The following is a 27,718-nucleotide window of genomic DNA, read 5'->3' as shown; positions in this document are numbered from 1 at the left end:
TTTACTACCACTGGGGCCCGCCGGTGTATCTGCTAAACTGCTTGCTGTATACTGTACTGCGTGATTGTACACATGGATTGGATTGTAGGTTTACTAACGCGCTAGCTCTAGTAGCTACGTTGAACTATGGCGTTAGATAATATGGTGACAATGATGTAGGCTGTGTGTAGTGGTTATGGTATGAAGGTTTGGCTTGGGGCGGTATTTTCGGCTATTCACATACAGCTGTTGTGTTGTACAATGAAGTCCACAAGTAAAGGGAAAATGTGAGAGGAGGAGAGCACGTAGATGTGATGATGCTGTTCGTATGGTTGCTTTGAAAGCGAGCTGTGTGTGGCGGGTGATAGTCCCAGTCGGTTTTCACCTAATAATAAGGAATACCCCTCAACCACGCCCAGAAATTGGGGGCCATTTTGTTGTTCAATGTACATGCAGCCAGGTCAAAAATCCTGACCTACGGTTCGTAATGCTCCCACGTAGGAAAATGGAGCCTGTGAAAAGAGCCCGGTGGCTTCAGGCTATTCAGTGTGGGAGATGTGGGGAATGTGGGAGCCCGGTGGCTTCAGGCTATTCGGTGTGGGAGATGGGAAATGTGGGAGCCCGGTGGCTTCAGGCTATTCGGTGTGGGAGATGGGGGGAATGATGGGGAATGTGGGAGCCCGGTGGCTTCAGGCTATTCGGTGTGGGAGATGGGGGGAATGATGGGGAATGTGGGAGCCCGGTGTGTGGAAAACATTCAATCAAAGGTCATTTAACTTGTTTACTGTCCATTTGTAACTCCTCTCACTACTTGTAGCTGTACAGTCCGTTCGCTTGTGTTGTTGGTCTTGGCTAGCTTAAATATTATGGGCTGTCACTAGTTAGCACTCACTCAGTGGCTATTAGAGTCGTCATGAAAAGGGGCATGAGTAGTGAGAATACTAGGGAGCAGGCGATGTTGAAAAGGTAATCTTCAGACATGTTGTACTTTTCTTAAATGTTGTTTTAAAATTGACTAAAGTAAATGTTTTTTTTTTACTGTGAGCCAATAGGGTAACCTAGGTAACCACAGGTTCTTTTCCAGACAGGCAGTGTTCTATGTTCTACAGACTGACACTATCATTCATACCGCCAATTCTGTTGTAAAACATTTCTTAAACGGAAGCAAACGGAATGAAACTGGGATGTACAAACACTCATTTTATTTGCAACTGTTTGGACTAATGATTCCACCCCAGATCAGCTAGATTCAGGCAAGAGTGTGTTACTGTCTGTCACCTGGATTACTACAAATGTTCTCTCGACCTGTCCTACGTTGTAAACTTTCATTCATGGGCTAGGTTGTAGCAACCTCATGATGGGTATAGGGAAATGATGTAGTAGCCTAAACCAATGGTACATGGAGCTGAGTGAATGGAGTATGAATAAACAGAGATCCAATATAATATAAATAAGGCGATGCACATAAAAAAAAATGTCCTCCCTAATCTTAAACGGCACACACACAAACACCTGTACTGTAAATACTGAAACAACTCACCAATCAAACGTGGCCTAGCTACCGCTACATACCGCTAACACCATGCCGGATGTCACGGCAGCTCATCTCTCACTCATTCCTCCCTCGTTAGGCTCGGCTGGGGGGGGGGCACACCTCTCCGCTGGGACGTTTAAAATCTCGTTAGCAGCTAATTAAAAGCGTTCCCGTCTTTTTTGCCTTGCTCTTACTCTAGCTAATTACTCTCACTTAATCTTCCCAGCCATCGCCATAACTACAGCTCCAGATCCCCCATTCCTCCTCCTCACACTCTCCTGAAGCAGGGACAAAAAGGTAGGTCACCCCCCTCCCCCGGGCTCTTTCCACAAACGCAACAGAGGAATGTGGCTAAAAAGCTAGACATTGTGAAGCCATCGGTCGAACAAATGCCTTGTAAGAGCTACTGTTGATTAAGCATTTGCATTTAATCAAATCAAATTTTATTTGTCACATGCGCCGAATACAACAGTAGTAGACCTTACCGTGAAATGTTTACTTACAAGCCCTTAACCAACAATGCAGTTCAAGAAATAGAGAAAAATGTAAATATTTTATAAACAAACTAAAGTTTTTAAAAAATTATAAAATCAAAAAGAAACAAGAAAATTACATAAAAATAACGAGGCTATATACAGGGGGTCCGGTACCAAGTCAATGTGCGGGGGTGCAGGTTAGTTGAGGTCATTTGTAAAGTAACTAAGCATCGATAATAAACAGCGAGTAGCAGCAGTGTAAAAACAAAGGGCAGGGGTTGTCAATGTAAAAAGTTTGGGTGGCCATTTGATTAATTGTTCAGCAGTCAAATGGCTTGGGGGTAGAAGCTGTTCAGGAGCTTTTTAGTCATAGACTTGGCGCTCCGGTACTGCTTGTCGTGCGGTAGCAGAGAAAACAGTCCAGGACTTGGGTGACTGGAGTCTTTGATAATTTTTTGGGCCTTCCTCTGACACCACCTAGTATGTAGGTCCTGGATGTCAGGAAGCTTGGCCCCAGTGATGTACTGGGCCGTACGCACTACCCTCTATAGCGCCTTACGGTCAGATGCCGAGCAGTTGCCATAACGGGCGGTGATGCAACAGGTCAGGATGCTCTCTATGGTGCAGCTGTAGAACTTTTTGAGGATCTGGGGACCCGTGTCATATTTTTTCAGTCTCCCGAGGGGAAAAGAGTGTTGTGTTGGCCTCTTCACAACTGTCTTAGTGTGTTTGGACCATGATAGTTTGTTGGTGATGTGAACACCAAGGAACTTGAAACTCTCGACCCGCTCCACTAAAGCCCCGTCGATGTTAATGGGGGCCTGTTTGGGCCTCCTTTTCCTGTAGTCCACGATCAGCTCATTGGTCTTGCTCACATTGAGTGAGAGGTTGCTTTCCTGGCACCACACTGCCAGGTCTCTGACCTCCTCCCTATAGGCTGTATCATCGTTGTCGGTGATCAGGCTTACCACTGTTGTGTCATCAGTTAACTTAAGGATGGTGTTGGAGTCGTGCCTGGCCACGCAGTCGTGGGTGAACAGGGAGTACAGGAGGGGACTAAGTATAAATCCCTGAGGTGCCCCAGTGTTGAGGATCAGCATGGCAGATGTGTTGTTGCCTACCCTTACCACCTGGGGGCGACCCGTCAGGAATTCTGGGATCCAGTTGCAGAGGGAGGGGTTTAGTCCCAGGGTCCTTAGCTTAGTGATGAGCTTTTTGGGGTCCTATGGTGTTGAACGCTTAGCTGTAGTCAATGAACAGCATTCTCACATAGGTGTTCCTTTTGTCCAGGTGGGAAAGGGCAGTTTGGAGTGCGATTGAGATTGCATCATCTTTGGACCTGTGGTATGATTGAAGTAAGATGGAATACAGGCTACATACTTTAAACCAGTACATAGGGTCCCAAAACTTTCTCAGAATTCCCAAGTTTTCTAGATATCCTGGATGAAATATTCCAAGGTTCTAGATACCCTGGATAGAATATTCAAAGGTTCTAGATATCCTGGATGGAATATTCCAAGGTTCTAGATATCCTGGATAGAATATTCCAAGGTTCTAGATATCCTGGATGGAATATTCCAAGGTTCTAGATATCCTTGATGGAATATGCCAAGGTTCTAGATATCCTGGATGGAATATTCCAAGGTTCTAGATATCCTGGATAGAATATTCCAAGGTTCTAGATATCCTGGATGGAATATTCCAAGGTTCTAGATATCCTGGATGGAATATTCCAAGGTTCTAGATATCCTGGATAGAATAATCAAAGGTTCTAGATATCCTGGATGGAATATTCCAAGGTTCTAGATATCCTGGATAGAATATTCCAAGGTTCTAGATATCCTTGATGGAATATTCCAAGGTTCTAGATATCCTGGATGGAATATTCCAAGGTTCTAGGTATTCTGGAAAACCTGTGGATTTGGGGAGTTGTGCAACCCTACTACCACCAGATTGAGGTATCCGCTAACTAGGCTGAGATATGGCAGACTGGTTGTGATAGCTGACAGGCTTACCCAGAAGAGTGCGTGCTGCTGGTGACCACCTTGAGGCTGGCGGCATTGCGGATGAGCTTGTCCAGTGTTGCGACGATCTGGGAGAACTTAGGCCGGAGGTTCCTTTCCTTGACCCAGCAGTCGAGCATGAGCTGGTGCAGTGCCGTTGGGCAGTCCATGGGCGGGGGCAGCCGGTAGTCCTGCTCCACTGCGTTTATAACCTGGAGGGTTGAAGAGGAGAAGAGAGGAGAGGTCTGCGTTAAGAGTGGGTTAGAATCAGACCTGGGTCAGATATTTTCTTGGGAATTAGGGGTTTGAATGAAGAGGCATACAAAGGATAGGGTGATCACTGGGCAGAGAAGGGATAGGAGGTAAGAAGAGAAGGGATAGGAGGTAGAAAGAGAAAGAGAGGTGGGATTATAGTCAAGAAGGGAACAACGTAAGGAGCAAAGATGGAAGGGAAGGGGGAAGATAAGAGAGAGCATGAGAAGGGGGCAGGAGGAAAGATGGAGGAAAGATGCGAGGGGGGAAGGGGGCAGGACAGATGGAGAAACGGTTGGAGGAGGAGAGAGGGGGGAAGGGGGCAGGAGAGATGGAGGAAAGGTTGGAGGAGGAGGGATGGGGGAAGGGGGCAGGAGAGATGGAGAAACGGTTGGAGGAGGAGGGATGGGGGAAGGGGGCAGGAGAGATGGAGGAACGGTTGGAGGAGGAGAGAGGGGGGAAGGGGGCAGGAGAGATGGAGGAAAGGTTGGAGGAGGAGGGATGGGGGAAGGGGGCAGGAGAGATGGAGAAACGGTTGGAGGAGGAGGGATGGGGAAGGGGGCAGGAGAGATGGAGGAACGGTTGGAGGAGGAGAGAGGGGGGAAGGGGGCAGGAGAGATGGAGGAACAGTTGGAGGGGGAGAGAGGGGGGAAGGGGGCAGGAGAGATGGAGGAACAGTTGGAGGGGGAGAGAGGGGGGAAGGGGGCAGGAGAGATTGAAGAAAGACAATGGATGATAAAAGGAAAAGGAACCAGAGAATGGGGGATTCAGAGATTGTTAAGGTGTTTTTTTAGGAATCGGGGGAATGTGAAGTAAAGTAGTTTCACTCACGTCCTGGTTGCTCATGTCCCAATATGGCCGCTCTCCGTACGACATCACTTCCCACATAACAATGCCATAGCTCCACACGTCACTGGCCGAGGTGAACTTCCTGTAGGCAATGGCCTCGGGAGCCGTCCAGCGAATCGGAATCTTGCCTCCCTGTGGATATGCGAATGAGTAGGTGAGCGTGAAATACTGGGGATGGAGTCACACACACACACACACACACACACACACACACACACACACACACACAGAGTCACAGACACACACACACACAATTTATTACCACTCATTCAAGACTTGACATAGATGCCAATAAACACTCCCAAAGACTCCCTCAGTCCTAGACACTCACCAGACTCCCTCAGTGTCTAGACACTCACCAGATACCTCACTGTTCTAGACACTAAGCAGACTCCCTCAGTGTCCTAGACACTCAGCAGACTCCCTCAGTGTTCTAGACACTCAGCAGACTCCCTCAGTGTCCTAGACACTCACCAAACTCCCTCAGTGTTCAATACACTCACCAACCTCCCCCAGTGTCCAAGACACTCAGCAGACTCCCTCAGTGTTCTAGACACACACCAGACTCCCTCAGTGTCCTAGACACTAAGCAGACTCCCTCAGTGTCCTAGACACTAAGCAGACTCCCTCAGTGTTCTCGACAATCACCAGACTCCCTCAGCAGACTCCCTCAGTGTTCTAGACACACACCAAACTCCCTCAGTATCCAAGACACTAAGCAGACTCCCTCAGTGTCCTAGACACTAAGCAGACTCCCTCAGTGTTCTATACACTCACCAGACTCCCTCACCAACCTCCCTCAGTGTCCCAGACACACACCAGACTCCCTCAGTGTCCAAGACACTAAGCAGACTCCCTCAGTGTTCTAGACACTCGCCAGACTCCCTCAGCAGACTCCCTCAGTGTTTTAGACACACACCAACCTCCCTCAGTGTCCTAGACACACACCAACCTCCCTCAGTGTCCTAGACACTCAGCAGACTCCCTCAGTGTCCTAGACACTCAGCAGACTCCCTCAGTGTTCTAGACACTCAGCAGACTCCCTCAGTGTCCTAGACACTCAGCAGACTCCCTCAGTGTTCAATACACTCACCAACCTCCCCCAGTGTCCAAGACACTCAGCAGACTCCCTCAGTGTCCTAGACACTCAGCAGACTCCCTCAGTGTTCTAGACACTCAGCAGACTCCCTCAGTGTTCTAGACACTCAGAAGACTCCCCAAGTGTCCTAGACACTCACCAGACTCCCTCAGTGTCCTAGACACTCACCAGACTCCCCCAGTTGTCCTAGACCACAGGTGTCAAACTCATTCCACGGAGGGCCGAGTGTCTGCGGGTTTTCGCTCCTCCCTTGTACTTGATTGATGAATTAACATCACTAATTAGTTAGGAACTCCCCACACCTGGTTGTCTAGGGCTTTATTGAAAGGAAAAAACAAAAACCTGCAGACACTAGGCCCTCCGTGGAATGAGTTTGACACCCCTGTCCTAGACACTCCCAAAGACTCCCTCAGTGTCCTAGACACTCAGCAGACTCTCTCTGTGTTCTAGACACTCACCAGACCCCTTAGTGTACTAGATACTCACCAGTGAGCTAGTATATGTTGGGTCCGTGGCGTCGTCTTCAAGGAATCGCGACAGGCCGAAGTCGGACACCTTACACACCAGGTTGCTGTTGACCAGAATGTTGCGAGCTGCCAGGTCCCGGTGAACGTAGTTCATATCAGAGAGGTACTTCATGCCCGCGGCGATGCCACGCAACATGCCCACCAGCTGGATCACTGTGAACTGCCCGTCATTGAGCTGGCAGAGTCAGAGATAGAGATAAAAAAAGTCAGTATATCATATTAAAAACATATATACTAGATTCAATCATTATGTAACATGCTCCTATTCTTCTCACACATATACACACATATACACATATATACACATATATACACATATATACACATATATACACATATATACACATATATACACAAACACACATTCACTTCCTTTTGAACGCGGAACTTGGTTTGTTGTTTTGGAAAGTTTTGAAAGTCTATTGAAAAGTGTTGGTTAATAGCTAGTTATCTTTTGAGCTTGGATCCTGTGATGGGTCGGCATCAGTTGCTGGAACCGCTACTGATTCAGAGGGGTTGGGTTAAATGCGGAAGACACATTTCAGTTGAAGGCATTTCAGTTCTACAACTGACTAGGTATCCCCCTTTCACTTTCCTTTACTATCTGTCCAGTGATCCTTCTGACCAAGGTCGGGTCTGAGGAACTGTTTAGCGTAGCAACTAGTCTTGCTGCTAGTTAGCTGCCTATCAAGCTAGCAGGGCTTTTCTTGAGGGCTTGAACGCAGCCCGTGACACAGTTAGTCATTGTGTCTGGGATCGCGGATGTGGTTGTCTAGATCCCCGCTCTTTGTTGTTATTGTTTTCAATCTGTGTCCTGTCTGGAACTGAGAGAAGTAACAGCGTACCCTATGTTGCTACCATGACAAGACCAAAGCTGGCGGGAGTACCGTTGAGAACAGTGGTATCTATCACAGGTAAAGGATCTTTTAAACAAACAAAAATAATTCCACAAGCAGTTGTTTCCAAAACAATGAAATAACTTCAAGTGTTTAGTCCAAATGCTGATGGAGTAACTAATTAAAATAATGGACGACCTGACCAGAAAGGTCCAGGACCTGAAGAACAGTTTGCAGTTCTCCCAGGGTCAGCTCGACGAGTTGAAACAGGAGAACGGAAGCAATCTGAAAGTCATTGAGAGAGGACATCAGCCATGAATGTGAATCTGTGATAACAACGACGGAGAAATCGGATTATCTCGAGGGACGATCAAGGTGGAACAACATGGTTGTGTACAGAATTGCATAATCTCCACATGAGACCTAGACGGAGTCTGAGGACAAAGTGAGGGAAATTATCTTGGATAAACTGATGTTAGACAACAGGACGTTTGAGGTGGAACTCCGCCCACAGAGCTGGAAAACCCACCACCGGCCTAGGTGACAGGTCCAGGCCGATAGTTGTCAAGTTCCTAAGGTTCAAGGACAATGTAGCTGTTCTGGAAAGAGCCAATAACTTGAAAGGAACGTATATCTTCCTCAACGAGGACTGTCCTGAAACTGTGCGCCAGAAGAGAAAATAACTTATTTCAGCTAAAAATGTTGCCAGAGCGCGTGGGGACATTGCTTACATCCACTATGACAGGCTCATTGTCCCCCCTCCCTCCCAGAAGCCTGGAAGGGTTGAGAGAGCCAAGCCTTTGGGTTCGTAGCTTCAACCCCAAAGCACAAACACACTCACACACACACACACACACACACACACACACACACACACACACACACACACACACACACACACACACACACACACACACACACACACACACACACACACACACACACACACACTTACACACACACACACACACACACACACACACACACACACACACACACACACACACACACACACACACACACACACACACACCAACTGATTAATGGACTGCTGAATGTATATATTTTTTTCTCTTGCTTTGTTTTTATTATTTATATCTCTGACAAGCTACCCAGGAAATAGCCCTTAGTAATATATGTAGCCTTAGACATAAGGTTCATGAAATCAATAACTTGCTAACATCAGATCATTCATATATTAGCCAGATCTGAGACTCACTTAGATAATTCATTTGATGATACATCAGTAGCAATACAAGGATAACATTTATAGAAGAGACAGGCATGCTTATGGGGGAGGTGTTGCTGTATATATTCAGAGCCAAGTAATGATTAGAGAAGAACTTATGTCAAGCGTTGTGGTTGCAAGTTCACCTGGCACATCTAAAGCCTTTTCTTTTGGGGTGTTGTTATAGGCCACCAAGTCCTAACAGTCAGTTATCTAAATAATATGTGCTTGATAGGTCTACTTTCTGGGGGGCCTAAATATTGACTAGTTTTCATCAAGCTGTCCACTCAAGAGGAAGCTTCTCACTATAACCAGTGCCTTTAATCTGGTTCAGGTTATTCATCAATCTACTGTTCCAGGGTGTTTCCAAATGCTATACAGAAACAAGATCATCCACATGTATCGATCACATTTTTAATAATACCGTAGACCTTTGTTCTAAAGCTTTATCCGTACCCATTGGATACAGTGAACACAATATAGTGACTATATCCAGGAAAGTTCCAACAGCTGGGCCTAAAATAGTGTATAAGTGACCATACAAAAGATTTTGCTGTGACTCTTATGTGAATGATGTAAAAAAATATATATAATGTGATTAATAATTGATTAATTTATGAAAGAGCTTCTTCCAATTATTGATAATCATGCACTTGTTAAAAACTGACTGTTAGAACTGTTAAGGCTCCATGGATTGATGTAGAATTTAAAAACTGTATGGTTTAAAGAGATGGGGCAAAAGGAGTGGCTAGTAAGTCTGGCTGCACATTGGACTGGCTGACTTACTGCAAATTGAGAAATTGTGTGGCTAAACTCAACAAAAAGAAGATGAAACTGTATTATGAAGCCAAGATCAATGACATAAAGAATGATGGGAAAAAACATTGGAGTACTTCAAATGAAAATATCGGCAAAAAGACAAATTCAACTCCATCTTTCATCAAAATTTGCATTATTTCTATTTCTACTTCGCACATTATTCCACTGCAAATCTACCATTCCAGTGTTTTACTTGCTATATTGTATTTATTTCGCCATCACGGCCTTTTTATTGCCTTTACCTCCCTTATCTCACCTCATTTGTTCACATTACATTTAAGTCATTTAGCAGACGCTCTTATCCAGAGCGACTTACAAGTACATACATTCATACTATATTTTTTTTGTACTAGCCCCCCGTGGGAAACGAACCCACAACCCGGGTTGTTGCAAGCGCCATGCTCTACCAACTGAGCCACACGGGACACCTTGTATATAGACTTATTTTTCTACTGTATTATTGACTGTATTAACTCTGTGTTGTTGTATGTGTCAAACTGCTTTGCTTTATATTGGCCAGGTCGTAGTTGTAAATGAGAACTTGTTCTCAACTGGCCTACCTGGTTAAATAAAGGTGAAATAAAAAAAATAAAAAATCAGATCAGGCTTATTCATCACAAAACGATTTTGATGTTGCGAATTAATTTATTGATGACTTCGTTGGCATAAGTGACGTTACTTAGGCAGGAAATGCCAACAACGAACAATGAGCCATCATACTCATGCATAAAAAAATTCATAATGAAAGAAAAGCATTGCAAGTCGAAATTTTGTAAAGATAGCGTGGGCGAGGTGGTAAAAGTATTGTTATCGATCAATAATGAAAGACCTCCTGGCATTGACAACTTAGATGGAAAGCTACTGAGGATGGTAGCTGACTCTATAGCCACTCCTATCTGTCATATCTTTAATCTGAGCCGAGAGGAAAGTATTTGTCCACAGGCCTGGAGGGAAGCCAAAGTCTTTCCACTAGCCATGAGTGATAAAGTGGCCTTTACTGGTTTTAACAGCAGACCAATCAACTTGTTGCTCTTAGCAAACTGTTCGGAAAAAAATGTTTTCCACCGAATACAATGCGATTTCTCTGTAAACAAGATAACAACAGACTTTCAGCTTATAGAGAAGGTTACTCAACATGTACTGCACTGACACAAATGACTGACGATTGGTTGAAAGAAATTGACAATAAGACGATTGTGGGAGCTGTACTGTTAGATTTCAGCCTTTGATATTATTGACCATAACCTGTTGTTGAGAAAATGTATGCGTTATGGCTTTTAATGCTTTACCATATCGTGGATTCAGAGCTATCTATCTAATAGAACTCAAAGGGTTTTCTTTAATGGAAGCTTCTCTAATGTCAAACATGTAAAGTGTGGTGTACCGCAGGGCACCTCTCTAGGCCCTCTAATCTTTTGTAATTTTACCAATGACCTGCCACTGTCATTAAACAAGCATGTGTGTTCATGTATGCTGATGATTCAACCATATACGCATCAGCAACCACAGCTAATGAAGTTACTGAAGCCCTTAATAAAGACTTGCAGTCTGTTTTGCAATGGGTGTCCAGTACTACATTGGTTCTGAACATTTCTAAAACTAAGAGTTGTTTTTTCTATAAATCGATCCTGAATCTCAGACGCACCTGGTAATGAATGGGGTGGCTGTTGAACAAGTTGAGGGGACTAAAGTACTTGGTGTTACCTTAGATTGTACACTGTCATAGTCAAACCATATTGATTCAATGATTGTAATGATGGGAAGAAGTCTGTCCGTAATAAAGAGATGCTCTGCTTTTTTGACACCATACTTCACAAAGCAAGTCCTGCAGGCTCTAGTATTATTTTATCTTGATTATTGTCCAGTCATATGGTCAAGTGCTGCAGGGAAAGACCTAGTTTAGCTGCAGCTGGCCCAGAACAGAGCGGCACGTCTTGATCTTCATTGTAATCAGAGGGCTGATATTAATACTATGCATGCCAGTATCTCTTGGCTAAGAGTTGAGGAAGGACACTGCATCACTTCTTGTTTTCATAAGAAACATTATTGTGTTGAAAATTAAAAATGGTTGCATAGTCAATAGTCATAGGCACTGACACACAGACCAGACATGTCCCCAGGTCCAGAACAAACCTAAGGACTGCACTGACACACAGACCAGACATGCCACCAGGGGTCTTTCCACAGTCCCCAGGTCCAGAACAAATTTAACACGGCACAAGGCCTCTCCCCCATGTGACCTTCTGATTGTGTGTTTGTACTGACATGTATGTGGAACTGATAGATGCACAATACATGTTAATGTTTTTAAATGTATGTAAATTGTAAAGTATTTTGTCTGTAATGTCTTTTCATTATTTTACGGACCCCAGTAAGTCTAGCTGTCGCCATTGGCATCCGCTAATAGGGATACTAATAAATATTTTTTTAAATAAAATCTCTCTGTCTCTCAGTCTCTCCTCTCTACTCTATTTGGTCTCTGTCTCTCTGTCTCTCTGTCTCGCTGTCTCTCTGTCTCTCTGTCTCTCCTCACCACTCTATTTGGTTGCTCTCTGTCACTGTCTCGCTGTCTCTAGAATCTCTCTGTCTCTCTGTCTCTCTCTGTGTTCAGCTCTTGCACTCTTTCTTATTCTTACTATCTCTCTATTTATCCATTTTCTTCTCTCTCCCTCTGTCAGTGCAGTGTGGAAGTTGACCCCCTCTCTCTCTCCTTTTCTCTGTATCCCCCCTCTCTCTTTCTCTCGCCATCTTTCTCTGTCTCCTCCTCAGTGTCAACCAGTATTTAATTTAAGGGAGAGGCAGTGATTCATAAGCTGAGTGAATCCTCTGTAAATGTCAGAGATAGCGAGAGGAGCGGCGCATTTGTCTGATATTGGCAACAGACGAGGGTTAGGGCCTTTTCCAAAGAGATGGAGAGGGTGTGGAATACGAGGACATTAAAAGAGAAGATCAGGGAGATATGCTCTTGTACGTTTGCTGGGTAGTGGTGCTGATGATGTGACGATTACAGATAAGACATTTATGAAGTGTGTTCAGGAGCATCAGTTCTCTGGGCAGTTTTATAGAGCGCAGATTTTTTATGTGTGTGTGTGTGTGTGTGTGTGTGTGTGTGTGTGTGTGTGTGTGTGTGTGTGTGTGTGTGTGTGTGTGTGTGTGTGTGTGTGTGTGTGTGTGTGTGTGTGTGTGTGTGTGTGTGTGTGTGTTCCACATGCTCTCTTACCCTTAAGAAAGAGTCCAACGCTCCGTTCTCCATAAACTCTGTGACGATCATGACTGGTCGGCTCTTGGTGACCACGCCCTCCAACCGGATGATGTTCGGGTGGTCAAACTGTCCCATGATGCTCGCTTCGCTCAGGAAGTCCCGCCTTTGCCTGTCGGTGTAGCCCACCTTGAGTGTCTTGATAGCCACAATAATCTCCCGTCGTCCAGGCAGCTTCAGACGCCCACGACACACCTCCCCAAACTCTCCTGTGAGAGCGAGGAATGGGAGACAGCGAAAGAGAGAGAGATATGGAGGGGGGAAGAGAGGAAGGATCGGAAGAGTGGAGGAGAGTGGAGGAGAGTGGGGGAGAGAGGGGGAGAGGGACAGTTTACTGGTTAGAAACAAGGAGCCAGGGAAGGGAAGCGGGAGACAGGGGGGGGGGCTCGGTGGCTAGGAGCAGTGGAGAAAAGGGGGAAAGCGACAGGGGGGGGGGGGGGGGGTGGCTGAGGGAAAACCAAAAGCTTAGTGGACGTGGGTAGTTTGGGGTAGGCGGTAAAGCTTGATAAGAGAGTGAGGGAGGTGGGAGGGTAGAGGTATACGTTTGGGTAGAGGGGAGGTGGGAGGGTAGAGGTAGGAGGGTAGAGGTAGAAGTAGGAGGGTAGAGGTAGAGGTAGGAGGGTAGAGGTAGAGGTAGGAGGGTAGAGCTATAGGTGGGAGGGGAGTGGTAGAGGTTGAAGGGTAGAGGTATATGTAAGAGGGTAGAGGTATAGGTGGGAGGGGAGTGGTAGAGGTGGGAGGGTAGAGGTAGAGGTGGAAGGGTAGAGGTAGAGGTAGGAGGGTAGAGGTATAGGTAGGAGGGTAGAGCTATAGGTGGGAGGGGAGCGGTAGAGGTGGGAGGGTAGAGGTAGAGGTGGAAGGGTAGAGGTTGGAATAGAGGTATAGATGGGAGGGTAGAGGTAGAGGTAGGAGGGGAGCGGTAGAGGTGGAAGGGTAGAAGTAGAGGTTGGAATAGAGGTATAGGTTGGAATAGAGGTAGAGGTAAAGGTGGGAGGGCAGAGGCAGAGGTGGGAGGGTAGAGGCACAGGTGGGAGGGTAGAGGTATAGGTGGGAGGGCAGAGGCAGAGGTGGGAGGGTAGAGGCACAGGTGGGAGGGTAGAGGTATAGGTGGGGGTAGAGGTATAGGTGGGAGGGTAGAGGTATAGGTATAGGTGGGGGTAGAGGTAGAGGTGGGAGGGTAGAGGTAGAGGTGGGAGGGTAGAGGTATAGGTGGGAGGGTAGAGGTATAGGTGGGAGGGTAGAGGTAAAGGTATAGGTGGGGGTAGAGGTAAAGGTATAGGTGGGGGTAGAGGTAAAGGTGGGAGGGTAGAGGTAAAGGTGGGAGGGTAGAGGTATAGGTGGGGGTAGAGGTAAAGGTATAGGTGGGGGTAGAGGTAAAGGTATAGGTGGGGGTAGAGGTAAAGGTGGGAGGGTAGAGGTATAGGTGGGAGGGTAGAGGTAAAGGTGGGAGGGTAGAGGTAAAGGTATAGGTGGGGGTAGAAGTAAAGGTATAGGTGGGGGTAGAGGTAAAGGTGGGAGGGTAGAGACAGAGGTGGGAGGGTAGAGGTATAGGTGGGAGGGTAGAGGTATAGGTGGGGGTAGAGGTAAAGGTATAGGTGGGGGTAGAGGTAAAGTTATAGGTGGGGGTAGAGGTAAAGGTGGGAGGGTAGAGACAGAGGTGGGAGGGTAGAGGTATAGGTGGGAGGGTAGAGGTATAGGTGGGGGTAGAGGTAAAGGTGAGAGGGTAGAGGTAAAGGTATAGGTTGGGGTAGAGGTAAAGGTGAGAGGGTAGAGGTAAAGGTGGGAGGGTAGAGGTATAGGTGGGGGTAGAGGTAAAGGTATAGGTGGGGGTAGAGGTAAAGGTATAGGTGGGGGTAGAGGTAAAGGTATAGGTGGGGGTAGAGGTAAAGGTATAGGTGGGGGTAGAGGTAAAGGTATAGGTGGGGGTAGAGGTAAAGGTATAGGTGGGGGTAGAGGTAAAGGTATAGGTGGGGGTAGAGGTAAAGGTATAGGTGGGGGTAGAGGTAAAGGTATAGGTGGGGGTAGAGGTAAAGGTATAGGTGGGGGTAGAGGTAAAGGTGGGAAGGTAGAGACAGAGGTGGGAGGGTAGAGGTATAGGTGGGAGGGTAGAGGTATAGGTGGGGGTAGAGGTAAAGGTGAGAGGGTAGAGACAGAGGTGGGAGGGTAGAGGTATAGGTGGGAGGGTAGAGGTATAGGTGGGGGTAGAGGTAAAGGTGAGAGGGTAGAGACAGAGGTGGGAGGGTAGAGGTATAGGTGGGAGGGTAGAGGTATAGGTGGGGGTAGAGGTAAAGGTGAGAGGGTAGAGGTATAGGTATAGGTTGGGGTAGAGGTAAAGGTGAGAGGGTAGAGGTATAGGTATAGGTTGGGGTAGAGGTAAAGGTGGGAGGGTAGAGGTATAGGTGGGGGTAGAGGTAAAGGTGGGAGGGTAGAGGTATAGGTGGGGGTAGAGGTAAAGGTGGGAGGGTAGAGGTATAGGTGGGGGTAGAGGTAAAGGCGGGAGGGTAGAGGTATAGGTGGGAGGATAGAGGTATAGGTGGGGGTAGAGGTAAAGGTATAGGTGGGGGCAGAGGTAAAGGTGGGAGGGTAGAGGTATAGGTGGGGGTAGAGGTAAAGGTATAGGTGGGGGCAGAGGTAAAGGTGGGAGGGTAGAGGTATAGGTGGGGGTAGAGGTATAGGTGGGGGTAGAGGTAAAGGTGGGAGGGTAGAGACAGAGGTGGGAGGGTAGAGGTATAGGTGGGTGGGTAGAGGTATAGGTGGGGGTAGAGGTAAAGGTGAGAGGGTAGAGGTAAAGGTGAGAGGGTAGAGGTATAGGTGGGGGTAGAGGTAAAGGTATAGGTGGGGGCAGAGGTAAAGGTGGGAGGGTAGAGTTATAGGTGGGGGTAGAGGTAAAGGTGGGAGGGTAGAGGTATAGGTGGGGGTAGAGGTAAAGGTATAGGTGGGGGTAGAGGTAAAGGTATAGGTGGGGGTAGAGGTAAAGGTGAGAGGGTAGAGGTATAGGTGGGAGGGTAGAGGTAAAGGTGAGAGGGTAGAGGTAAAGGTATAGGTGGGGGTAGAGGTAAAGGTGGGAGGGTAGAGGTATAGGTGGGGGTAGAGGTAAAGGTATAGGTGGGGGTAGAGGTAAAGGTATAGGTGGGGGTAGAGGTAAAGGTGAGAGGGTAGAGGTAAAGGTATAGGTGGGGGTAGAGGTAAAGGTGGGAAGGTAGAGACAGAGGTGGGAGGGTAGAGACAGAGGTGGGAGGGTAGAGACAGAGATGGGAGGGTAGAGACTTAGGTGGGAGGGTAGAGACTTAGGTGGGAGGGTAGAGACTTAGGTGGGAGGGTAGAGACAGAGATGGGAGGGTAGAGACAGAGGTGGGAGGGTAGAGACATAGATGGGAGGGTAGAGACTTAGGTGGGAGGGTAGAGACAGAGGTGGGAGGGTAGAGACTTAGGTGGGAGGGTAGAGACAGAGGTGGGAGGGTAGAGACTTAGGTGGGAGGGTAGAGACAGAGGTGGGAGGGTAGAGACAGAGGTGGGAGGGTAGAGACTTAGGTGGGAGGGTAGAGACTTAGGTGGGAGGGTAGAGACAGGGGTGGGAGGGTAGAGACTTAGGTGGGAGGGTAGAGGTGAGAGGGTAGAGGTGGGAGGGTAGAGGGTAGAGGTATAGAGGTAGAGGTGGGAGGGTAGAGGTGGGAGGGTAGAGGGTAGAGGTGTAGAGGTAGAGGTGGGAGGGTAGAGGTGGGAGGGTAGAGGTGGGAGGGTAGAGGGTAGAGGTGTAGAGGTAGAGGTGGGAGGGTAGAGGTGGGAGGGTAGAGGTGGGAGGGTAGAGGTGGGAGGGTAGAGGTATAGGTGGGGGTGGGGGGGTAGCGGGGTAGATTAGGCTTCTGAGAGATAGGGGGCGGGGTCAGAAGAAGAGACAGGAGGAGAGAGAAGCTTGGCGGTTGTGGAGGCTTTGCGTCTCGGGCCTAATACGCCAACCAGGTGCGAGAGCAAGAGAAACAAGGGAAGGGAGGGAGGGAGGTGGTGGATGGAGGAGGGAAGGAGATAGGGAGGGAGGATCGGTGGGAGGGAGGGTAAAGGGGAGGGGAGACAGGGGTTGGGGTTCGTCACTTAAGGCGAAGGCTGGGAAGCGACGGGTTCAAGAAGCAGCGGTAGGTGTTAAGCCCTCGTAGTGGTGGTAGTAGTAGTAGTAGTAGTAGTAGTAGTAGTAGTAGAGTGGAGGGGGCTCAGCTGCAGGTGACGCAAACCTCAAATCCAACTTCCCATCATCACAAGTCTTCATTCGGCTTAGATACAAGGCTGAGAATTCAACTCTGAGCCGGGAACAATCCTACAGCTTTTTTGCAAAAATATTACTAATATTTCAAGATATCAAATAATTTATGATTTCAAGATTACTAACTAGTGCATCAAAAAGGGTGGAGGGAAGGAGCAAGGGTAATCTAAAGGGAAACAAGATGGACGACCACATATATAAACCACCAGGTAATGAGGTCGAGGGTCAAAGGGTCTTTTGAGTGGCCCCGTTTAACATTGACCCTTGAGAAACTTGGGGGGAGGGGTTCCCGAGATGACCAATCCTGACCCTGGAAGGCTGCTGTTCTAGCTGCTTGACCAGCCCAATCAACTCTCCTAGATGATGATTAAGTCAGTTACATTCAAGTAGAAGAGCTAACCAATGGAAGTGATTGAATTAATGACACTTGAAGGATCAAAATAACTTTCTACTACAGAGCACCTCTCCAGGATCAGGAATGGGCAGTTCTTAAAAGGTTAAAGGTTAAATAAAATAAAAAATAAAAGGTTAAAAAGGACAAAAAGTGTGGAAAGTAGCTAGCAATCATACAGGCACATAGGTGCCAACCTGGGGGGCCACGGTTGTGAGTGAAGCGAATTAGAGGTGTGTGTGGGGGGGGACATTTTTTGCAAGGGCGTAAGTGCAGATTTTAGATTAGGGGGGGCTGAGGCTAGTGCTGGGGGGGTGCGAGGCGAGGCAGGGGTTGGGATGATGAATTGAGTGAAAGTACCGCTTGGCGTGAAGTCCTCTAACGGTATGGCCTGGAGGTGACTAGCAGTCTTCCCCCTGTAGCTCAGGAGCTTTGGTTGGTTACCTGCGCCGATGACCTCCTCGATCTTCACGCAGGAGATGTCGATCTCCTTCGCGAACTCTCGGACGGCCTCGTTGGGGTCCTCGTAGGTGAAGGGGTCGATATAGACCTTCATTCCCGGCGTGACTATAGGGGATTCAATAGCGGAAATAATCACATGAATCACGGCCGTCAAGCAGTAGTTACCATTGAAAACAATATGTACTGTGCATTCGGAAAGTGTTCAGACACCTTGACTTTTTTCACATTTTGTTACATTACAGTCTTATTCTAAAGTGTATTTAAAAAAAAAAAGTTTTGCCTCATCAAAAAACAGGAATATCACATTTACAAAAGTATTATTTTACTCAGTAGTACTCTGTTGAAGCACTTTTGGCAGCGATTATAGCCTCGAGTCTTCTTGGGTATGACGCTACAAGCTTGGACTCTCTAGAGAGGTTCGATCTAATTCATGTCCGGGATCATCTTTCCCTCATTCCTGTCCCCGAGCTCAATTTCGAGTCTCATAGCAAATGTAAATAAAGTATTTCTGTTTTTGAAATATATATACATATTTTTTTTTTTTACCTGTTTTCACTTTGTCATTATGCGGTATTGTGTGTAAATTGATGAGTAAAATGTTTTATTTAATCAATTTTAGAATAAGGCTGTAACAAAATGTGGGAAAAAGTCAAGGGGTCTGAATACTTTCCGAATGCACTGTATGGATTGGATTAACACAAGATGGAACAGTCGAGGCACACTTTCAATGAGCTCCACAGCCACTACCAATCCTATAATTCTGTGTAATCTGTGCCTGTCATTGTAAATGGGATGCTTGTGACATAACCGGCTGTTGACACGCAGTGATTGAATATATACTGTTTAATGTCGGGACAAAGTCAAGCTCAGAGAGTGTCTGTTAGAATGTGGATCTTGGGATAGCTTATAATGTAGGACAGGATAGGCAGTAGAGACTTACTGTACTGCTGCAGTTTCTCTGTGTACTCTGACTCAGAGCCATTCCTCTGCTTCCTGTGGGGCAAACCAGAGTAAAAACACAAAGTCAGTCATTGGTTGCATACAGCAATACTTCATGGAACAGAAGAGTGTGGAAAGGATGTCAGTATAGCTGAGTCAGGTAATATAGATTTCAGTTTTAGCTGAGTCAGGTAATATAGATTTCAGTTTTAGCTGAGTCAGTTAATATAGATTTCAGTATAGCTGAGTCAGTTAATATAGATTTCAGTATAGCTGAGTCAGTTAATATAGATTTCAGTATAGCTGAGTCAGTTGATATAGATTTCAGTATAGCTGAGTCAGTTAATATAGATTTCAGTATAGCTGAGTCAGGTAATATAGATTTCAGTATAGCTGAGTCAGTTAACATAGATTTCAGTATAGCTGAGTCAGTTAATATAGATTTCAGTATAGCTGAGTCAGGTAATATAGATTTCAGTATAGCTGAGTCAGTTGATATAGATTTCAGTATAGCTGAGTCAGTTAATATAGATTTCAGTATAGCTGAGTCAGTTAACATAGATTTCAGTATAGCTGAGTCAGTTAATATAGATTTCAGTATAGCTGAGTCAGTTAATATAGATTTCAGTATAGCTGAGTCAGTTGATATAGATTTCAGTATAGCTGAGTCAGTTGATATAGATTTCAGTATAGCTGAGTCAGTTAATATAGATTTCAGTATAGCTGAGTCAGGTAATACAGATTTCAGTATAGCTGAGTCAGTTAACATAGATTTCATAAGTTGAATGCACCAATTTGTAAGTCGCTCTGGATAAGAGCGTCTGCTAAATGACTTAAATGTAAATGTAAATTTCAGTATAGCTGAGTCAGTTAATATAGATTTCAGTATAGCTGAGTCAGTTGATATAGATTTCAGTATAGCTGAGTCAGTTTATATAGATTTCAGTATAGCTGAGTCTGTAGAAATAGAGAATTACACTGTATTTCTCACTAGGATAAAGCTCACTTAGCTTTATATTTGAGGCTAAGAAATACAGAATTTTGAGTAAAACTACAGAAGAAGACGATATATCGAGTAGAAAACGTAGGACTCTGTTTTCTATGTATGAAATGAAAGCTGAGGGAAAACATAATGGACCAACACGAGAAGTAAAGGACAAAGTCTCTCCCAATGGCAGCCTCAGCTGTTTCACTCAACACTTAACACATCCTCCTACACACTGGTCCAGACAACCCCCCCCCCCCCCCCCTCTTTTCCTTTACTCATCCTCTGCTTTTTCTTCTTTCTTCAGTATCAATCCATTAATGGGGGGAGGGAGGGGAACGTTGAAAATCCATGTTAATGTAGTTCCTTTGTTGTCTAACCAGTAACCGGGGCAATAATACCCAACGGTGATTTGCATCTCATTTCCAATTCAAATGTGGTTCCGGAATATGCCGAGGAGGCTCTGAGTTTTGATTTTCTTCCCCCCTTTTATTTTTTTTTCCTTCTCTCGTGGCAGAAGCTAGCAAGCTAAACTAAGACAGAGAGAGAGACGCTAGCGAGCTAAATTAAGACAGAGAGAGAGACAATAGCGAGCTAAGCTAAGACACAGACACACTAATGACCTAAGCTAAGACACAGACAGACACTAGCGAGCTATGCTAAGACACAGAGACAGACACTAGCGAGCTAAGCTAAGACACATAGAGAGCCACTAGCGTGCTAAGCTAAGACACATACAGAGACACTAGCGTGCTAAGCTAAGACACAGAGACAGACACTAGCGAGCTAAGCTAAGACACAGAGACACTAGCGTGCTAAGCTAAGACACAGAGACAGACACTAGCGAGCTAAACTAAGACACAGAGACAGACACTAGCGTGCTAAGCTAAGATACAGAGACACTAGCGTGCTAAGCTAAGACACAGAGACAGACACTAGCGAGCTAAGCTAAGACACAGAGAGAGAGGAGGAGAGGGATGAGGGAGGAGAGTAGGAAGGAGTTTGTTCAGCGTGACGAGGGCCCTGGTCTTCAGACCGGGTGGCTCACACCGAACCGTTCCACCACCGCCGCAGAGAGGTGGGTGAGTACCAGCCACCAAAATGGAAGGGTGTCAAACTCGCACACTTCACCAACATGCAGACTCCCAGTAAAAGATGAGTAGTGCTACGTAGACCGCAGTGAGGCCGAGCTATGCTTTTACAGGATCTGAGTGGATGTTGAAGTTCCTACGAGTGAATAGGAGTCAAAAGGATTCAGTGGGGTCAGCCGGCGTCCGAGCGCGGTGACACGACCATGTAGGCAGGCCAATCTTTTCCTAGCAGCTGCAGCTCATGCTGTGTCCATTGGGCAGGGTTAGCCTAGCGAGGTTTTGGGAGGCAAATCTGTTTGGGACTTTTCACTAGATAGAGCTAATCTCCTACTCACAAACCTCATAGGTGGCACGCCAGTCCTGAGTGTCCCTGTGTGTCTTCTGTGGGTTTCAGGATGTAAACACATTCAAAAGTTGACATTTCCATTTTGTTTTTGTGGGGGATTTTTCAATCTGTAAATCAAATACACCAGGAATTGCGAGAAATATGCACTTTTCTCAATTAAAAGTATGCTAGTGTTGATACACAAACTGAAGAAATGCCCACATTGTGTAATATTGCATGAGCTTGGTGAAATGCTGTGGATCATTTTTATCAAAAGAGGTAAATCCTAGAAAGGAAAATGAAAGTCAGATGTAGATACTTTTTCCATGTTGTCTCAACGACAAAGTGTTCACTGGGTATTATCGACTTATTCTCACCTCAGGCAGACGATGGCGATGACAACGACAGCTATGATGAAGACTAGACCGCCAGTGGCCAAACCCACGATGAGTGGCAGCTGCTCCTGAAGAGACTTCTCTGGGTCACCTAGGGGTCAAGAGGTTAGAGGTCAGGTTAACACGAGAGTGTTACCCACAGAATCTACCCTTACCCCTAAAAACCATTCCTACCCTTACTCCTAGAAACCATTCCTACCCTACTCCTAGAAACCATTCCTACCTCTACTCCTAGAAACCATTCCTACCTCTACTCCTAGAAACCATTCCTACCCTTACTCCTAGAAACCATTCCTACCCTTACTCCTAGAAACCATTCCTACCTCTACTCCTAGAAACCATTCCTACCCTTACTCCTAGAAACCATTCCTACCCTTACTCCTAGAAACCATTCCTACCCTTACTCCTAGAAACCATTCCTACCCTTACTCCTAGAAACCATTCCTACCTCTACTCCTAGAAACCATTCCTACCATTACTCCTAGAAACCATTCCTACCTCTACTCCTAGAAACAATTCCTACCCTTACTCCTAGAAACCATTCCTACCCTTACTCCTAGAAACCATTCATACCCTTACTCCTAGAAACCATTCCTACCCTTACTCCTAGAAACCAGTCCTACCCTCACCCCTTCTACCCTTACTCCTAGAAACCATTCCTACCCTTACTCCTAGAAACCATTCCTACCCTTACTCCTAGAAACCATTCCTACCCTTACTCCTAGAAACCATTCCTACCATTACTCCTAGAAACCATTCCTACATCTACTCCTAGACACCATTCCTACCTCTACTCCTAGAAACCATTCCTACCTCTACTCCTAGAAACCATTCCTACCCTTACTCCTAGAAACCATTCCTACCCTTACTCCTAGAAACCATTCCTACCCTTACTCCTAGAAACCATTCCTACCTCTACTCCTAGAAACCATTCCTACCATTACTCCTAGAAACCATTCCTACCTCTACTCCTAGAAACCATTCCTACCATTACTCCTAGAAACCATTCCTACCCTTACTCCTAGAAACCATTCCTACCTCTACTCCTAGAAACCATTCCTACCATTACTCCTAGAAACCATTCCTACCTCTACTCCTAGAAACCATTCCTACCTCTACTCCTAGAAACCATTCCTACCATTACTCCTAGAAACCATTCCTACCCTTACTCCTAGAAACCATTCCTACCTCTACTCCTAGAAACCATTCCTACCATTACTCCTAGAAACCATTCCTACCTCTACTCCTAGAAACCATTCCTACCCTTACTCCTAGAAACCATTCCTACCCTTACTCCTAGAAATCATTCCTACCCTTACTCCTAGAAACCATTCCTACCTCTACTCCCAGAAATGACATGTTTATCTAATGACAGGCATGCCTTTGTGTTCATCAGCCAGAGCCCGGGTTCAAGTCTGGGCTCTGGCTGGGCCACTCAAGGACATTCAAAGACTTTTTCCGAAGCCACTCCTGCATTGGCTGTGTGCTTAGGGTCGTTGTCCTGTTGGAAGGTGAACTTTCCCCCCAGTCTGAGGTCCTGAGCACTCTGGAACATGTTTTCATCAAGGATCTCTCTGTACTTTGCCCCGTTCATCTTTCCATCGATCCTGACTGGTCTCCCAGTCTCTGCCACTGAAAAACATCCCCACAGCATGATGCTGCGACCACCATGCTTCACCGTAGGGATGGTACCATGTTTCATCCAGCCATTATGCTTGGTAGTCAAGCCAAATAGTTCATTATTGGTGTCATCAGACCAGAGAATCTTGTTTCTCATGGTTAGAGAGTCCTTTAGGTGCCTTTTGGCAAACTCCAAGCAGGCTGTCATGTGCCTTTTACTGAGGAGTGACTTCCGTCGGCCACTCTATCATTAAGGCGTGATTGGTGGAGTGCTGCAGAGGTGGTGGTCCTTCTGGAAGGTTCTCCCATCTCCACATAGGAACTCTGGAGCTTGGCAGAGTGACCATCATGTTGTTTGTCACCTCCCTGATCAAGGCCCTTCTCCCCCGATTGCTCAGTTTGGCCGGGCGGACAGCTCTAGGAAGAGTCTTGGTGGTTCCAAACTTCTTTCATTTAAGAATGATGGAGACCACAGTGTTCTTGGGGATCGTCGACGCTACAAACATTTTTTGGTACCCTTCCCCAGATCTTTGCCTCAACACAATCCTGTCTCGGATCTCTACAGAAAATTCCTTTGAACCCATTGCTTGTTTTATTGCTCTGACATGCACTGTCAACTGTGAGACCTTCTATAGACAGGTGTGTGCCTTTCCAATTTTTTTAAATATATTTTTAAATTTCATCTTTATTTAACCAGGTCGGCTAGTTGAGAACAAGTTCTCATTTGCAACTGCGACCTGGCCAAGATAAAGTATAGCAATTCGACACATACAACAACACAGAGTTACACATGGAATAAACAAAACATAGTCAATAATACAGTAGAACAAAAGAAAACAAAAAGTCTATATACAGTGAGTGCAAATGAGGTAAGATAAGGGAGTTAAGGCAATAAATAGGCCATGATGGCGAAGTAATTACAATATAGCAATTAAACACTGGAATGGTAGAGTTGCAGAAGATGAATGTGCAAGTAGAGATACTGGGGTGCAAAGGAGCAAGATAAATAAATAAATACTGTATGTGGATGAGGTAGGTTGATGGGCTGTTTACAGATGGGCTATGTACAGATGCAGTGATCTGTGAGCTGCTCTCTCAGCTGGTGCTTAAAGCTAGCGAGGGAGATATGAGTCTCCAGCTTCAGAGATTTTTGCAGTTCGTTCCAGTCATTGGCAGCAGAGAACTGGAAGGAAAGACGACCAAAAGTGGAATTGGCTTTGGGGGTGACCAGTGAGATATACCTGCTGGAGCGCGTGCTACGAGTGGGTGCTGCTATGGTGACCAGTGAGCTGAGATAAGGCGGGGCTTTACCTAGCAGAGACTTGAAGATAACCTGTAGCCAGTGGGTTTGGTGACGAGTATGAAGCGAGGGCCAGCCAACGAGAGCGTACAGGACGCAATGGTGGGTAGTGTATGGGGCTTTGGTGACAAAACGGATGGCACTGTGATAGACTGCATCCAGTTTGTTGAGTAGAGTGTTGGAGGCTATTTTATAGATGACATCACCAAAGTCGAGGATCGGTAGGATGGTCAGTTTTACAAGGGTATGTTTGGCAGCATGAGTGAAGGATGCTTTGTTGCGATATAGGAAGCCAATTCTAGATTTAATTTTGGATTGGAGATGCTTAATGTGAGTCTGGAAGGAGAGTTTACAGTCTAACCAGACACCTAGGTATTTGTAGTTGTCCACGTATTCTAAGTCAGAGCCGTCCAGAGTAGTGATGCTGGACGGGCGAGCAAGTGCGGGCAGTGATCGGTTGAATAGCATGCATTTAGTTTTACTTGCGTTTAAGAGCAGTTGGAGGCCACGGAAGGAGAGTTGTATGGCATTGAAGCCCGTCTGGAGGTTAGTTAACACATTGTCCAAAGAGGGGCCAGAAGTATACCGAATGGTGTTGTCTGCGTAGAGGTGTACCAGAGAGTCACCAGCAGCAAGAGCAACATCATTGATGTATACAGAGAAGAGAGTCGGCCCGAGGGTTGAACCGTGTGGCACCATTACGGCTGCACAGTAATGTCTCTTATCGATGGCAGTTATGATGTCGTTTAGGACCTGGAGCGTGGCTGAGATGCACCCATGACCAGCTCTGAAACCAGATTGCATAGCGGAGAAGGTACGGTTGGATTCGAAATGGTCGGTAATCTGTTTGTTAACTTGGCTTTCGAAAACCTTAGAAAGACAGAGTAGGATAGATATAGGTCTGTAGCAGTTTGGGTCTAGAGTGTCACCCCCTTTGAAGAGGGGGATGACCGCGGCAGCTTTCCAATCTTTGGGAATCTCAGACGACACGAAAGAGAGGTTGAACAGGCTAGTAATAGGGGTTTCAACAATTTCGGCAGATCATTTTAGAAAGAGAGGGTCCAGATTGTCTAGCCCGGCTGATTTGTAGGGGTCCAGATTTTGCAGCTCTTTCAAAACATCAGCTATCTGGATTTGGGTAAAGGAGAAATGGTGGGGGCTTTGGCGGGTTGCTGTGGAGGGTGCAGGACAATTTACCGGGGTAGGGGTAGCCAGGTGGAAAGCATGGCCAGCCGTAGAGAAATGCTTATTGAAATTCTCAATTATAGTGGATTTATCGGTGGTGAGAGTGTTTCCTAGCCACAGAGCAGTGGGCAGCTGGGAGGAGGTACTCTTATTCTCTATGGACTTTGCAGTGTCCCAGAACTTTTTTGAGTTAGTACTACAGGATGCAAATTTCTGTTTGAAAAAGCTAGCCTTAGCTTTCCTAACTGCCTGTGTATATTTGTTCTTAACTTCCCTGAAAAGTTGCATATCACGGGGGCTATTCGATGCTAATGCAGAACGCTACAGGATGTTTTTGTGCTGGTCAAGGGCAGACAGGTCTGGAGTGAACCAAGGACTATATCTATTCCTAGTTCTAAATTGTTTGAATGGGGCATGCTTATTTAAGATGGTGAGGAAGGCACTTTTAAAGAATAGCCAGGCATCATCTACTGACGGGATGAGGTCAATGTCATTCCAGGATACCAGGGCCAGGTCGATTAGAAAGGCCTACTCGCAGAAGTGTTTTAGGGAGTGTTTGACAGTGATGAGGGGTGGTCGTTTGGTCTCAGACCCATTACGGATGCAGGCAATGAGGCAGTGATCGTTGAGATCTTGATTAAAAACAGCAGAGGTGTATTTGGAGTTAGGATGACATCTATGAGGGTGCCCTTGTTTACGGATTTGGAGTTGTACCTGGTAGGTTCATTGATAATTTGTGTGAGATTGAGGGCATCAAGCTTGGATTGTAGGATGGCCGGGGTGTTAAGCATGTCCCAGTTTAGTTCACCTAGTAACATGAGCTCAGAAGATAGATGGGGGGCAATCAATATTCATATGGTATCGAGGGCACAGCTGGGGGCAGAAGGTGGTCTATAGCAAGCGGCAACAGTGAGAGACTTGTTTCTGGAAAGGTGAATTTTTAGAAGTAGAAGCTCGAATTGTTTGGGTACAGACTTGGACAGTAATGCAGAACTCTGCAGGCAATCTTTGCAGTAGATTGCAACACCGCCCCCTTTGGCAGTTCTATCTTGGCGGAAAATGTTGTAGTTAGCGATGGAAATTTCAGGGTTTTTGGTGGTCTTCCTAAGCCAGGATTCAGACACGGCTAAGACATCCGGGTTGGCGGAGTGTGCTAAAGCAGCGAGTAAAACAAACTTAGGGAGTAGGCTTCTAATGTTAACATGCATGAAACCAAAGCTTTTACGGTTACAGAAGTCAACAAATGAGAGCACGTGGGGAGTGGAGCTAGGCACTGCAGGACCTGGATTAACCTCTCTATCACCAGAGGAACAGAGGAGAAGTAGGATAAGGGTACGGCTAAATGCTATACGAACTGGCCGTCTAGCACGTTCGGAACAGAGAGTAAAAGGAGCAGGTTTCTGGGCACGATAGCATAGATTCAAGGCATAGTGTACAGACAGAGGTAAGGTAGGACGTGAGTACGTTGGAGGTAAACCTAGGCATTGAGGAATGATGAGAGAATATACACTGCTCAAAAAAATAAAGGGAACACTTAAACAACACAATGTAACTCCAAGTCAATCACACTTCTGTGAAATCAAACTGTCCACTTAGGAAGCAACACGGATTGACAGTAAATTTCACATGCTGTTGTGCAAATGGAATAGACAAAAGGTGGAAATTATAGGCAATTCGTAAGACACCCCCAAAAAAGGAATGGTTCTGCAGGTGGTGACCACAGACCACTTCTCAATTCCTATGCTTCCTGGCTGATGTTTTGGTCACTTTGAATGCTGGCGGTGCTTTCACTCTAGTGGTAGCATGAGACGGAGTCTACAACCCACACAAGTGGCCCAGGTAGTGCAGTTCATCCAGGATGGCACATCAATGCGAGCTGTGGCAAAAAGGTTTGCTGTGTCTGTCAGCG

At 46.1% G+C, this 27,718-nt stretch overlaps 1 protein-coding gene across 12 annotated transcripts in view; it reads right to left on the bottom strand.

Moving 5' to 3' along the window:
• Nucleotides 1-27,718, bottom strand: part of LOC129867492 (ephrin type-B receptor 3-like) — a 120,536-nt gene that overhangs the window by 8,154 nt on the left and 84,664 nt on the right. For 3 of the 12 annotated variants that reach the window (XM_055940942.1, XM_055940944.1, XM_055940946.1), the window contains exons 8-14: nt 21,687-21,795; nt 18,910-18,962; nt 17,952-18,074; nt 12,823-13,070; nt 6,679-6,894; nt 5,076-5,225; nt 4,005-4,204 (exon numbers count right to left, since the gene is read on the bottom strand). In XM_055940942.1, the coding sequence (XP_055796917.1) occupies nt 4,005-4,204; nt 5,076-5,225; nt 6,679-6,894; nt 12,823-13,070; nt 17,952-18,074; nt 18,910-18,962; nt 21,687-21,795 (1,099 nt within the window). Of the gene's footprint in view, nt 1-4,004; nt 4,205-5,075; nt 5,262-6,678; nt 6,895-12,822; nt 13,071-17,867; nt 18,087-18,909; nt 18,963-21,323; nt 21,366-21,686; nt 21,796-27,718 lie in introns of all 12 variants that reach the window. The other 9 variants (XM_055940935.1, XM_055940939.1, XM_055940938.1 and 6 more) reach the window with 9 other exon arrangements.

Source organism: Salvelinus fontinalis, chromosome 12, assembly GCF_029448725.1.
Source record: "Salvelinus fontinalis isolate EN_2023a chromosome 12, ASM2944872v1, whole genome shotgun sequence".
Lineage (NCBI taxonomy): Eukaryota > Metazoa > Chordata > Actinopteri > Salmoniformes > Salmonidae > Salvelinus > Salvelinus fontinalis.
Note: the sequence above shows the minus strand (reverse complement) of the source record. Positions and strands in the feature narration are given on the sequence as shown.